This window comes from Periplaneta americana, chromosome 14 (assembly GCF_040183065.1).
Source record: "Periplaneta americana isolate PAMFEO1 chromosome 14, P.americana_PAMFEO1_priV1, whole genome shotgun sequence".
Lineage (NCBI taxonomy): Eukaryota > Metazoa > Arthropoda > Insecta > Blattodea > Blattidae > Periplaneta > Periplaneta americana.
In genome coordinates this window covers 73,425,909-73,441,623 of record NC_091130.1, presented here as the reverse complement: position 1 = coordinate 73,441,623, position 15,715 = coordinate 73,425,909, and the positions used below count along the sequence as shown (strand labels likewise).

The 15,715-nt window shown below is 36.9% G+C and overlaps 1 protein-coding gene across 5 annotated transcripts in view; it reads left to right on the top strand.

Annotated features, from left to right (window-relative positions):
* The first annotated feature begins 8,760 nt into the window (after positions 1-8,760).
* Dscam2 (Down syndrome cell adhesion molecule 2) overlaps positions 8,761-15,715 on the top strand; it is an 828,417-nt gene continuing 821,462 nt past the window's right edge. For 4 of the 5 annotated variants that reach the window (XM_069845583.1, XM_069845584.1, XM_069845582.1 and 1 more), the window contains exon 1: positions 8,837-9,084. In XM_069845583.1, the coding sequence (XP_069701684.1) occupies positions 8,967-9,084 (118 nt within the window). In that variant the 5' untranslated portion in view covers positions 8,837-8,966. Of the gene's footprint in view, positions 9,085-15,715 lie in introns of all 5 variants that reach the window. The other variant, XM_069845581.1, reaches the window with a different exon arrangement.

Here is a 15,715-nt window from a genome sequence, read left to right as displayed (position 1 = left end):
TTATTTTTCTTTTCCTGAAACATGAAGTACAGTTTTGTTGGTTACATCCTTACTCGGGAGAGATCTTCATTTGTTTGTGTTTCCAAAGCTGGTTTCAATTATGATTTATACATAAGTTTCTTGCAGTTTATAGTTGTTGCCGTTGCTTGCTCTTAGGTTTGAGGAAATCCCTATGATTGCGTGTTTTGTCTGAACAAGCATTATGGTAATAGGATTATGATAAGTAATAGTAATTTACAGTATAATAGAGTAAAATAACACTTTATCCGCGAGAGGGATCTTTAGCGCCCGAGGTGAGGCAGAAGGTGATTATTTCCACCAGAGCATAAAATCTTTCTATTCATTACTGGTATATAAATTTTAATTTCAAATTTTAGGCTCTTTTTTGAAAACTGTTCTTTGTGAAAAAGTTATAAATGATTGAATGTATGGACTGAATTGTTGCTATCATGGAGAGTGTGATGAGAAAGATTAATTCACTGCTGTTTAAGTTCACTGCTGTTTAATTCACTGCTGTTTCACTGTTTAAGTTACTAAGGACAGTGAAATAAGGATCATTTTAGATACCAGTCATGGATTTAATACAATTTTCTGTAAGATTTAAGTGTGTTTATTGAACGGAACGGAATAAGCTATGAATAATAGTCAATCATCCAATAACATAAATGCAATAAAACAGAATACACCATTAAAAAGACAAGTAAAGAATTGTTTTTGAGCCACAGACAACTGAAAATTAACTGGTATACTGTATCCTATATAAACACATAAATATATCCTATAAATACTATTATACTTATTTATCTACCTGTATGTGAGTATGCCGAGCTTGTATTAACTTCCCATAGTTACTCATATACTCATGTGTACGCGTCTGTCTCTAGTCAATAGAATAGAATATTTTATTTTCGATGAGATTGGTGATAGCGAGATGATATTTGGCTGGATGAGGCCGAGGATTCGCCATAGATTACCTTGCATTCACATTACGGTTGGAGAAAACCTCGGAAAAAACCAAACCAGGTAATCAGCCCAAGAGGGGATCTAACCCGCGCCCGAACGCAACTTCAGGCAGGCAAGCGCCTTAACCGACTGAGCCACGCCGGTAGCTGGGGTAATCAATAGTGCTACTAATACCATCACGATTACCACTCATCACGACTACCATTACCACCATGACCATCACTAACGCCACCGGCATAACTAAGGCGGTAGCGCATTTTCCTGCTGATCCAGGGTTGCCCTCGGACGTGACTTCGACTCTTGCTTGGATTGATTACCTAGTTGGGTTTTTTCCGAGGTTTTTCCGAACTGTAAGGCAAATGTCAGGTAAATTCCTAGTGAATTGTTGGCCTCATTTCGTCAAATACCATTTTGCTATCAAATAAAAATTTAAAAACTATTACTAACACTGCCAACAAACACCACGACCATTATCACAACTATCGTCACTGCTACTTTCATATTTCAGTGCCTGTAATGTAATGTATTGTAGAAAAAATTTATGTTTTCACAAATAGAAGTACAAGTAAGTGATTCTTCAAGAGCATTGGGATATATTTCATGTCCATCTCATGATATAACCTGTGTCCCGTAGAATCCCTACCACAAAGAAATATAAATATCTTGTCACTCAGTGAATTTATAAATATGTTTCTCATCTTGTCTTATGTAGAAACTCTCCAAGTTTGATAACAATGAAAATTATGACTCTAGTGCGCATGCGCGGGGTATGACAACAGAGTTAAAATGGCGGAATTCACGGTACAGCAGAAAGTGAAATGTTGTTATTGTTAACCGAACTGAAGTTCTCAATTCAGTGCAAAGACGATTTAGGCAGGAATATGGTGTAAATGCTCCAGAACGTCATACCATTGTGAAATGATATAATCAGGTGTTGGAAACAGGCTCTGTTTTAAGGAAGAAGAGAAGAGGAAAAAAAGCAGTGTCCGCAGCTAAAGTTGAAGATATTAGGCGAGCATTTCAGCGCAGCCCAAGGAAATCAATTCGACGGGGCAGTTCAGAGCTGGGTATTCCGAAGTCGACTGTTCACAACATTGCCCATAAAAGATTGCGACTAGAGCATACAAAATCCAACTTGTGCAAAAGCTGCAACTTGTGCTTCCGTCACACCTGTAATGCTGGAGGGAGATAAAATACCGTCTTGATATTGTTCGGGGCACCAGAGGCACACATGTGGAGATCTATTGAAACTTGGTGAGTTTTTGTAACATAAATATAAGTCCGGTTATTCTGTCACTATTAGTTTAGCAGATATTCAGGTTTCTTTGTGGTAGTGATTCTACGGGACACACTGTACTAAAATCTTCACTCTAGTTTTCTTTCATTTTCTCATTTTCTATTCCACTTATTCATATTTGTCTTCAAACCTCCTTCTCTGCGATCCCTGGTCTATTGAATACATTACCCCGCACTCTGTTGGCAGATGTTGGCCACTCAAGTGCATTTAGCCACTTGTAACGACCACAACGAGTAGGTTACCATTCTCACAAGCACTGGTGTAGCTCAGGCGGCAGCGCGTTTTCCTGTCGATCTCGAGCTACGTTCGGGCGTGGGTTCGATTCCCTCTTGGTCTGATTACCTAGTTCAGTTGTTGAGTTTCTTCCGAAGATTTTCTCAACTGTAAGACAATTTCAGGTAATCACATGGCGAATCATCGGCGAATATAAGGTAACCTATAGCGTATCTTCGGCCTCATCTAGCCAAATACCATCTCACTACCACCAATTCCATCGACTTAAGGACCTAGTAGCTGATACAGCGTCGTTAAAAAATCATACGTAGAACTACGTATGGGTGCAATCACAATATGTCGTCAGGAGTACCTACAACCTGCTTCCGCAACCCTTGCCTTATCCTTTTGTTCTCTACTGTTCTCTTTGTACTCAATTTGTTCACGTTATCTTTCCCATGTTCTTTTTATATTCCTCTTGTCCTTATATGCTCTTCGTTCTCATTGTGTGCCCCTTGATCTCCTTGTGTACCCTTAGTTCTCATTGTGTGCCCCCTGTTGTCCTCGTGTTTCGTTTGCTCTCCTTATGTTAATATTTTTCTCCTTGTCTTCCCATTCTCCTAATATTCCATTGCATTCATTATATTCCCCTAGTTGTCCTTGTCCTCTTCTTCTTCTTCTGTTTCCTTTGTTCTTCTTGCATTCCCCTTGAGCACATTTTCTTCTTCTTGTTTCCATTGTGTTCCTTTAATTCTCCTTGTATTCCTCTTGTTCTCCTTACATTCCCTCTTTTCTACTTGTGTTCGCCTTGTTCATCTAGCTTTCCGCTTGATCTCCTTATCTTCATATTTTTCTCTTGTGTTTCCCCTGTACACTTTGCTTTCCCCTTCTTCTCCTTGTCTTCGTCTTGTTATCCTTATACTCCCTTTGTTCTCTCTACAATCTACATTTGTCTTGTTGTCCTTGTGTTCCCTTGTTTCCCCCCTTGTTCTCCTTGTCGTTTCCTTGTTCTTGTCTTCTCCTTGTTCACTTTGACTTTTCGTTGAACTCGTATTTCAGAAAATGTTATCGGTATCGGTTTATTATTAAATTTATTGATACATTTTTACTCTTTTGCCAGTAATTCGATTTTTTCCCTTTGTATTCCCATTGTTCTCTTCGTATTTCTCTTCTTCCCTTTGTATTCACTTGTTTCCCTTACGTTTCCCTCGGTCGTCATGTATTTCTCTTATTCTCCTTTCCTTCCCGTTCTCGACGATAATAGGGTGTTGTACTTTTATGTGACGGCAAATTCCCAAGTTACCTTCATACCTAGTGAGGAGAAAGACACAGTTCTATACATATTACCCTTCTCATACCTGCGTTGTTGCTCTCCGAAGGAGGAAAGACGAATGAACCTTCGAAACGTTGTGAAATCTAATTCATCACGAACAACGAATAAGTGCAAACTACTTCTCTTCTGAAGATGTAATATCATATTTATGTCTTCTTTCGGTTTCTTCTGTGCTACCCACTTTGTTGCGCATTAACCATTTTCCTTCCGTTACAAAATATAAAAATACGTGCATTAGAGTTCTAACACTTTTGTTGCGTATTGTAAATTTTTCGCAACGCGGTAAAGATACCCGAGAACACTGTAACAAACGCCCAGCAAAGTTCTTTTGAAGATAAAAATAGTAGAGACGTGTCATTACTCGCAACTCATCTGAGAGCACGCTCTCTCAAGACCTGATGGAGGTAATTGAAAATTGCAATTAGTAGAATTCGCCTTTGAAAAGGTCTCTTCTATTCAGCAGCTAAAAGGGTTCCATTTGCCCCCCTCCTTTCACATAATAAGGTTCATTCATCGTCCCCCTTATATTTTACTGATTATAACCATAGCACGAACAAAACTTCGGGGCCTCTTATACATCCCCTATCTTCCCTCCCTCCCCAGACAATTCCAACACCGTATCTAACTCTCTTAAAACGGTCTTCTGAATGAGTAATGGCTCAGGGATATTGAAGTGCTCTCAAGTAAAATATCCCTCGGTTGAGAGAATTTTTTTTTTTCGCGCACTTTACGACCTTTGTCCCAAGTTAAAACTTACAGACATTTCTGGACTAACCCACTAGCATATAAATATCATAGTGCAAGCTCCTTTTCCAGGGATTAGCAAGATCATAACTATGTAGTGTAGGATACAATAATAGACAATAATACATATTACTCTGTGTGAATGGTATATTAGCCATTGAATCGTAAGTATAGACGAGAATATCCCACGCCCTTGAATAATTCGCTGGCTTTAATAATTTTCTGGAAATATTATTTCAAAAAAGAAAATAATATTCCTAACTCTTTAAAAATATTGAATTCTATTTACAACCCTGATTTATTCTGGGGAAGCTAAATCAACTCCACTTAAAGAATCTTTAGAACCGCTCTCTTAATTTTTTAGTTGGTTATTTAACGACGATTTATCAACTGTTAGGTTATTTAGCGCCGATAGGGTTGGTGATAGCGAGATGAGACAGAGGGTACGCTATAGATTACCTAACATTCGCCTTAACGGTTGGGGAAACCTCAACCAGATAATCAACCCAAGCGGGAATAGAACCAAAGCCCGAGCGCAACTTCGAATCGGCAGGCAAGCGCCTTAGCCGACTAAGCTACACTGGTGGCTCCCGCTTACTTGCCTTGAACACTAAGGGTGCTATCCATAGACATTTCGCAGCACGCGCTACGAGCGTACTAAGCTAGCCCCGGATATCCACTGGTTACTAGTACAGAATTCAAATCATATCCTATTGCTAACAATGATTTATGAATACGAAAAACGCTGATAATCCACCGAAAGCCCGCGCTAAAAATGTCTATGAATATGGCCCTAATATCCCTAGAGCCTAGCCCATTGACAGTTATTTTCAATATGCCCATTTCTCCAGTAAAAATATAACGAAACTGTCTCTCCTTTCCATAATTAGACAACTCTGTTTCGACTGCTGGAAACTTCGGAAAGCTTGGTTCATTATTCATTTGTTGAGGGTGCACTGTCTTTATTCTTACGCCAGTCATGGTTACAGTTTTCACGCCACGCTCAGGGTTTTTGCCCGACAGGTCATTAAAATTAGCTCGTACATTCAGAGCATCCTGATTTTCACAGATATATTTACGAAATAACAAAGTAGGTTATATCGAAGACGCAGATGCAAGTCTTAGTCTATTTATAAAGTAATTTGACTAATCTTTCATATTTTATCAACTCTTGTATTCGGTATGGTAGGTTCCAAACCACTCGGCAACGAAGTTACAGAAATCGGGATAGGTTATATCGCACAGACAGCAGCAAGAATTATTCGAGAACACTGTCTTAATATAATTATTGCTGTTAAGGTGAATATCGGCAGTGACAATCAACATCCCTAAGACAAAGACCATTGTCATAGGAAGAAAAATAAAGAAGGTAAACTTGCGAATTCTAAATGAGGCAGTAGAGCAAGTGAACAGCTTCAATTGGGATGTACTATAAGCAGTAACATGAGCTGCTGCCAGGAAGTCAAAAGGAGGACAGCAATGGCCAAGGAAGCTTTAAATAGAAAAAAGGAACATCTTCTGCGGACCTCTGGAAAAAAGAAATAAGAAAGAGACTTGTGAACTGCTTTGTATGAAATGTGGTATTGTATGGGGGCAGAAACATGGACATTACGACGAAGTGAAGAGAAGCGACTATAAGCATTTTGAAAATGTGGATATGGAGAGAAATGGAACGTGTGAAGTGGACAGACAGAAAAAGAAATGAAGCTGTGTTGGAGAGAGCGGGTGAAGAAAGAATGATCAGGAAGAAGAAAATGAATTATTGTTTGGGTCCCTGGCTGAGAAGAAACTGTCTACTGAAGGAAGCGCTGGAAGAAATATTAAACGGGAGAAGAGTTCGGGACAGAAGAAGATATCAAATGATAGACGACATTAAGATATAGTGGATACAAAAAGTGAATAATTTCGAGGAAAAATTGTTCCGGAGCCGGGTATCGAACCCGGGACCTTTTGTTTAACGTACCAACGCTCTACCACTAGCTACTCGGGAACTCTAACCGACACCGATCCAATTTTTCCTCTATATCCACAGACCTCAAAGTGGACTGACAACCGTCAAGCAACCAACTTCGAGTGCACACTAACTCCGTGTGACAATACAAAAAGTATTTGCACACCCTTGTTTTCCTTAATATTAAAATAAATATCAAAGAAAATGTTATAAACACAATTGTAACAGGTAACAGTAGTAAAATTAAGAGATATGTACTTGATAAGAATTGCTTACATTTACAAATTGAAATAAGAATCAGAAAATTTCAATTTCTTGTAGTAAAAAAAGTATTTGCACATTAAAACTCTCAATGGATAAGTCCTGTTTTATTGATTGAATCCTATCCAATATAATATTTTGATGTTATAGTGGAGATTAATACTCGTATGTGTATTGAAGGAAACAACATCAATAAGCGACATGAGTCCGAAAGCACAAGAGCTACCAGAGTCCGTGCGAGGTAGAATTGTTTTTCAACGTTCGCAAGGTCAGAGTTACCGTCAAATTGGAAAAGATCTGTCCCTACCTCTTTCTACTGTGCGTTATGTGTGCAAGAAGTACGAGGAGACTGGAACAACAGACAATAAACCGCGAACAGGAAGACCAAAGATTCTTACAGTTAGGGAGAGACGCCAAATAATCCACACTGTCATCAAAGATACATTCCGAAGCGCTGCGTCCCTAGCTGCTGACATTTCTACAACGTCGGGCAAACAGATTAGTCCTCAGACTATCAGGAATGTTTTGCATAGTACTAAATTCCATGGCCGAACTCCGAGAAAAAAATTCCTACATTAGTGAAACTAATAGCAGGAAACGGTTAGAATTCTCTAAAGAATACAAAGATAAGCCCCTGGAATTTTGGGACAAGATTATTTTTTCCGACGAAAATAAGTACAATCTATTTGGTTCTGATGGAAGAAAATCAGTATGGCGGAGACCTAATCAGGAACTGAAAAAGGAAAATCTTACAGTCACAGTAAAACACGTTGGCGGTCATTTCTTGGTTTGGGGTTGCATGGGATCCTCTGGGGTGGGAAATCTAGCAATAATTGATGGAATAATGAATTCCAGAATGTATATCGATCTGTTTCGCCATAATTTACAACCTAGAGCAGAAAATTTTGGTGTCAGTGGAAATTATTATTTCCAACAAGACAACGACCCCAAGCACACTGCTCACATAACAAAGATGTGGTTGTTGTATACCACACCCAGACGGCTTGTGACCCCACCTCAATCACCTGATCTCAATCCAATTGAGAATTTGTGGCACTTATTGGGCAAAGAAATCAGAAAACACCACGTATCAAACAAGACAGACCTTCATAATGCTGTTATGGAAGAATGGACTAAAATTCCCCCCGATACAACAAGAAAGTTAGTGCACTCCATGCAACGAAGACTAGAAGCCGTGGTTGAAGCCAATGGATTGCACACAAAATACTGAAAGAGACTTCTCTAGTTTGCTTGAATTTATTATTTAATTTACTGGCTGTGCAAATACTTTTTTGGCATCTAAAAATGCAGTTTTTAGTTTGTAATTTTATTTTGTAATTATAAGCAATTTTTCTTCATTATATAAGTCGTTCTTTCCGTGCTGTTACTCATTAAAATTGTATTCAGAAAATCGTCGTTAATATTTCTGTGAACATAAAAAAAACAAAGGTGTGCAAATACTTTTTGTATTCACTGTATATGAATCATATGAGGAGACAAAGGCGAAGGCATAAAATAGGAAAGATTGGAGAATGCTGGTTTTGCAGTGAAAGATCTGCCCTTGGGCAGCACACTGAATGAATGAATGAATGAATGAATGAATGAATGAATGAATGAATGAATGAATGAATGAATGAATGAATGAATGAATGAATGAATGAATGAATGAATGAATGTGCCCTTTTTAAAAATGAATAACACAAAACAATTTAAGTGACAATAAATTAAACTTGTATCATGTACACACATTCCAAGAGGAACATATGTGCAAAAAATGTAGACCTATCTATCTAAAAATTTTAAGAAGTTATAATTTTCATCCACCTCCTCTCTTAAAGGGTACTTACAGGCCGAATTAGACCGTCGAATTTTCAGGAAAGAATCTTGCAATATGGTACAGTTAAATGAAGCAATATAAATGTGAATTGTTTCACTATTTTTGACACACTGTACATAAACCCTTAATGAAGATGGTGATTTCGCTGTTTGTTGCAGGGCTGGCCGCGGGGTTCGACTCGCATCTGCGCGGTCCCAGCTTCCTGCTGGAGCCGCCCCCCAGGCTAGAGTTCTCCAACTCCAGTGGCGGCTGGTTGGACTGCTCCGCTTCGGGCAGTCCGCCGCCCTCCGTGGACTGGCTGTCCGTGGACGGCTCGCCCGTGGGCGACGTGCACGGCGTGAGACGCGTGCTGAGGAACGGCACGCTCATGCTGCTGCCCTTCCCGCCTGCCGCCTACCGCCAGGACATCCACAGCACCGTGTACCGCTGCGTCGCGTCCAACGCTGTGGGACGCATCATCAGCCGCGACGTGCAAGTCCGCGCAGGTACCAGCCCAGCCTACTTGTATCACATTCTGCTCCATATTTCATTTTGGTTCAGAACCATGTCTTTGTATTCGGCACGGTAGGTCGCCAACACTTTCAGGAATTTTCGTCCATATCTTTTCGTCCAATATACATTTTCGTCCAGATTCTTTGTCCAATACTCTTAAGTCCTGTGGAATATGTGCATAACATTATCGGCCAACAGTACATTTCGCTCAAAAAATATTCAGTCTTCGAAAAGTTTGTCCAATGTAGCCTATACACAAGAGTCTTTCATAAGTAAAGAGTCTGTCGAAAAATGAACTATTTTGGATAATTTTTTGAAATGATGTCCATCCTCACGAGAAAGAACCCTTCTCGTCATTTCAAAAATTATCCAAAATATTAATTTTTCGATAGACTCGTTACTTATGAAAACCCCTGTATTGTTCAATCGTTATTGTGTGGTTTGGACATTCAGTCTCTAGAATGGTGTGTGATACCATTCTGACAAACTCCAAGAACCATTGCTGGTAATAGAAAATACAGAAATGGACTGGTATTACCAAGGAAATGCGTATATCAATATCACATAAAATATCTGTCATGGATTCCAAAAATATGTGGAAGAGAAATAAATCATTGCTTATCAAAGAAGCTACCGTAACCAACGCCACTCTTATTGTAGAACTGAAGTAGAATATACTGGGGATGTGAAAATCGGTCAAGCTCTAATGCGCGTTGCGTTACAAATGCAGATTTGCAAAATAAACATACAGGGCCGTATTCATAGACATTCTTAGTGCGGGCTTCCGGTGGATGATCAGCGTTTTTCGTATTCATAAACCAGTGTTAGCGATAGGATATGATTTGAATTCTGTACACGTAACCAGTGGATAGCCGACGCTAGTTTAGCACGCTCGTAGCGCGTGCTGCAAAATGTTTATGAATAACACCCTACAAACATTAATATTGCTGCACAACTTCGTCTACCGGATAGCGCTGCAATGAAAGCAAAAAAAGTGGTCCGAAGAATAGAAGGCATAGCTAGATGACAAAATAAAGCTCTCAGTGAAATTATGAGTCAAGATATGGAATAGGTACAAAATAAGGAGATTTTGGTAAAAATGTCCAACAGACAAAATGTTACTAGAATAATTAACGTAGCAAAATACGACGTAGTAAGACGAGCAGTACCATGGACAAAACTAGAAGTTAACTTTAATGATTCATACACTGTAGGCAAATGAAATTAACAGTTTATTTTGTGTGAAAGAGAAACCGAAAGATTATTAATATGTTTCCCTGAAGACAACCGATAGAACGACGAGGTTCAATAAGATTTTAAAAAAATGAGAAAGTAACAGATTATAAAACAAAATCCTTGTAATAAATTTAGAAAATATTGCATACTTACTTACCTACGTACAAATGGCATTTAAGGAACCCGGAGGTTCATTACCGCCCTCACATAAGCCCGCCATCGGTCCAAGATAAATCCAGTCTCTATCTTCACTTCCCACCTCCCTCAAATCCATTTTAATATTATCCTCCCTCGGCCTCCCCAAAAATCTTTTCCCTCCGGTCTCCCAACTAACACTCTATATGCATTACTGGGTTCGCCCGTACTTGCTACATGCCCTGCCCATCTCAAACGTCTGGATTTAATGTCCCTAATTATGTTAGGTGAAGAATACAATGCGTGCAGTTCTGTGTTTTGTAACTTTATCCATTCTCCTGTAACTTCATCCCTCTTGGCCCTAAATATTTTCCTAAGATCCTTATTCTCAAGCACCCTAATTTCTGTTCCTCTCTCAAAGTGAAAGTGCAAGTTTCACTTTGAGAGAGGAACACAGATTAAGGGTGCTTATGAATAAGGTTCTTAGGAAAATACAGTATAACTGGTAATATAACTGTTTCATAAATTCTTTCACATTTTTTGACAGCAGACTAGATGACAAAAGCGTCTCAACCGAATAATAACAGGCAAAGTACATTGGAAAAGTAGTTTTCCTGTTCCATAGACTTGTTTCACTTGTACTTATTCATCCACAACTTCACGTCCATAATTAGAGCTACAATAAACAACAAGCAACTTTTCAAGATTAACGCACAAACTTCTGTCACGTTTATTGGACAAAATCAGTGTGACATGATTAATGTAACAATAATGATACGTCGGTAGAGCCGAGAAGTCCTACCAGCAAGCACCGTGTTTGTCCACCACAAATTATAGTTAGACCCACCAGGATTCGAAACTGGGTTATCAGCGTAGAAATCCAATGCTTCATGTATGTGACTAATAACTGACGTTTGTTAATGTTTAGACAGGTTGGAACCTCACAAGTGGCACAAATAAGGTATCACTCATGAGGCAACTAAGCCAGGAAGTAATGGTGTAGGTCAGTGCTGGAGTCAATTTGTCAGGTAGCATTGCTGGGTAAGGACAAGGTCGATTCCAATGATAAGCGAAACAATAACACTGCATTGCAACAGGGTGTCTCATATCTATGGCTACTACAAGAACTGCAATTTCCTTAGTTTCGAACGCAGAAATAAATGCAGTATTGTTGAATAGTAGTCATATAAAGAAAAAGGCAAAAAAGTACATATAAAAGCAAGAAAAGGACAAAAAAGCACATATTAAAATAAAAAGGCGTAAATGACAAAAAGGCAAAAAAGGCAAGATCAGACTTCATCAGAATGTTTCATTTCTCATGATTCGTGCACATTTACTAAAAGCCTTTAAATATGAACATTCAACTAAATAAAATATGCGTGTGATACAAAAGAATTATTCCTCCTGGGCACTAGCTTCTGAAGCCCAGAAATTATGTTAAACAAGGGTATAAAGAGTTTTAAATTAAATTTTCTTCTTCCCCAGTATATTTAAGTTAATTTGCATCTTCATATTTGTGCTTATTCATTAACCATCTTCAATTGTATTATATTCACCCTTATAACCTTCACTAAACATCACCTTATCATCTCTATCCCATTACTGCTCTCATCTTCATTGTCTTCATCAATATCTTTATATCCAATTTAGTGTTATGTCCCGCACTATTTTCGTCTGTCTTTGCTTTATTTTTGGTTCCCGTTGTGTGTGAACTATCAGAAGAAAAGTGAATTTGTCTCCTCCGATGAAAAGCACCAAGATAGCACGCTAGCTAGTACTGAACTGTGCTTTAAATCAATGCCTTCCCTACATAATTTAATTTGTGTGAACGGCCGGAAGTCACTCACCAAAGAGTAGCGGGCGGGTCGCATTATCCGGCTGATTGGAAGTCTTCATTATGACGGGTTTAACGCACTGGAATTCACAGTGCAGTGAGCGGAACTAGCATTTAACACTAATTTAATTAATCGGGTGCACAACTCTTCTATTTATTAATATTTTATTGTTGTGAAAATTCAGAAAAAATAAAAGTAGATAAAACTGGAAGGTAACACAACCATACATTACGCTTGTCAATAACTCCGATATAAATTGTAAATAATGACAAATCGCTATAATGGAAAAGTGAAAGAGAGATGGTTAAGGACAGTATAGTCGGAGGCACCGATTTTGGCAGATGACCTCGATGACATTTCCAGTAGGCGAGCCAATATTGTTTGTGTAAGCTGCGAGAATGAGATGCGATAACATTCTGAGTCGTTCATATTTTCATAACAGCAGCTCATATCAATTATCCATATTATGAAACACACCACGGTACAGTCCTACTCAAAGAATACCTTTAATAAATGTAAATGACTTCCGTTCGCAATGATTTTACAATAATATAATAATAATATAATAATATTTATTAATACTATACACTTGAGCTACATTAGGCATTGCAGCCCGAAAGAGCAGAAGCTCGTGCTCGGGCACAGTTCAGATCAATTATACAAAATATATCACAAAATTACGAGAGTTCATTGAGCACAATCACATTAATAAATGGTAAAATACATACAGCATGTAATAACAGGGTCTATATACAAATAGAAAATACAGAAGTACATGAATATTAGAGTAACAATTTTAACTCAATTAGCTTAAACAATTAAATAATTAATCTGATTTGTTTCTTAAATCTATGTGTGTTAAGTGTACTTAGCTCAGGGTAAGCTCTAATTAATGTATTATATATTTTGGGTCCAAAATTTCTGCTGTGTTTTAATCCAGCAGTTGTGTGGCATTTGGGAGTATTTAGAAAGAAACTGTAGTTTTGTCTCGTCTGGTATTCATGAGGATCAAATTTAAATTTATTGTGGTTTTTATGGAAGTAAATCAGCAATTTTTGTTTATAAATTTGTTCTAGATTTGATACGCCAAATTCCTGAAAAATTAATTTTGTTGGGTAATCAAAAGGTTTATATAGACAAATTTTGATAATTCTTTTTTGGAGCAGATTTAAAGGACGGAGAGTCGATTTTGCCATTCCTCCCCAACCTAAAATACCATACTGAATTATTGATTGAAACAGAGCTAAGTACACAGTACGCAGAACATAAACAGGTAAATAAGAGCGTAGAATGGAAAATTTGTGGATTGTTTTACGCAATCTGTTACACAGAAAGGAGATATGCTTGTCCCATTTTAAATGTTGGTCAATAATAATGCCTAAATATTTAACTTGTGAGGATATACTCAAAGCGTTACATGAGCAAGTAGGTAGGTTACAATCATGTATAGTTATATTATTATTTATTTATAGTTGCTCAAGGCCATGTGATGTTAATGAAAATGGTATTAATTTTGTTTTAGAAACGTTCAAAGAAAGTAAGTGAGCATCCAGCCATTCTTTAATAATATTAATACCACTGTTAGAATTTTGATAAGTTTCATTCCAACTCGAACCGCTAAATATAACCACAGTATCATCAGCATAAGAATACAGAGTACCAGAATATTTCTCAACGTCAATTTTAAGTAAATCGTTGATATATATTAAAAACAAAACAGGACCTAAAATCGTCCCCTGAGGTACACCTATATCAATGTTACGTGATTTACTAAGGTGATCATTTATTTTAGTTGCTTGAGTTCTGTTACTTAAGTAAGATTTAAATAATTTTAAAGCAATTCCATTAATTCCTAATCTATCCATTTTATTCAAAAGTATACTGTGATTGACCGTATCGAAAGCTTTTTGTAAGTCTAGAAAAATTCCTAGACATTTATTTCCTACATCTAATTCTTGAATTATTTTTGAGGTAACTGCCATAATAGCATCATCAGTGCACAAATTTTTTCTGAAACCAAATTGATTATCATTTAGTAGTTTATTTTTTTCTAAAAATGTTATTAACCGTGTTTTTATACATTTTTCAAATACCTTAGAGAGACTGGGTAATAGTGAAATGGGTCTGTAATTATTAAGATTATTTTTATCACCAGACTTGTGAATTGGTATCACCACAGCATGTTTTAGGGCTGAGGGAAATACACCTTGAGATATGCACAAATTAAATATAAAGGCAAGTGGTTTAGAAATAGCTTCGATAATAAGTTTCAGGGTATTTGTTGTAATACCATCAATACCAGGAGCCACATTATTTTTTAAACTGTTTACAATATTAATGATTTCACATTCGTTTACAGGAAACATAAACATAGATGATATACTTTTATTATAAAGCTTATAGTGATGAGTACCAAATACTTTCTTTTTTATATTAGATACGATGTCATGACTTACATTAGTAAAATGATCGTTAAATTCATTTGCGATAGTTTCCTTATTTTCAATTGTTATTCCATTTCGACTTATAATTGTCTTTAATATACTATTTTTATTACATTGGGTGTCAGTAGCTTCGTTTATGGTCTTCCAAAATTGCTTTGGGTTATTTTTATTTTTGTTAAATTTTTCAGAATAATATTTGATTCTCTGATTTCTTATTACATTAGTGAGAATATTTCTATATTTTCTGTAGTAATTTAATAAAACATTGTTTTGTGGGTCTCGTTTAACTTGCTTAGCTAACTTATCCCTAGATCGTATTGATTTAACAATACCTGTGGTAATCCAAGGTTTAATTTTTTTGTACTTACTTGAGAATTTGAGAGGGACATGATTAGAATATTTACAAATTAGGTTACAGAGTATTTTATAAAAATTATCGAAACATGTATCTGCGTCTTCATTGTAGAATATAGATTCCCAATTAATATTATTAATATTTGATATTAGGCTTTTATGGTTTATAATTAGCTTATAATTGTCCGAAGGTTCAGTGGCTTCTCTGCTAATACTTTTATTACTGATTGACAACAATGCAAAAGTCATATAATGATCTGTTATTGCGCTTGCATATACTCCAGGTATAAAATTTAAGTTATTTCCCGTTTTTAGGAAAATATGGTCAAGACATGAATTGGATGATGGACGAGTAATGGAATTTAAGTATTTCACGTATCCATATTCATGCATGATATTTAAATACGTGTTGCCAAAATTATCTAATCTATTTTCTAAAATTTGAATGTTTATGTCACCAAGAATAACATGGTTGTTTAAATCTTTGTATATTGACAAGAAGCTTTCAAAATTTTTCAGAAATTCATTTTTGCATAGTTTTGGAGATCAAATACGTCTCCTACATTTTCTAAATTAAATTAATTCTTATTTAAAATGAAAAAGCATTGCATTGCGCATAT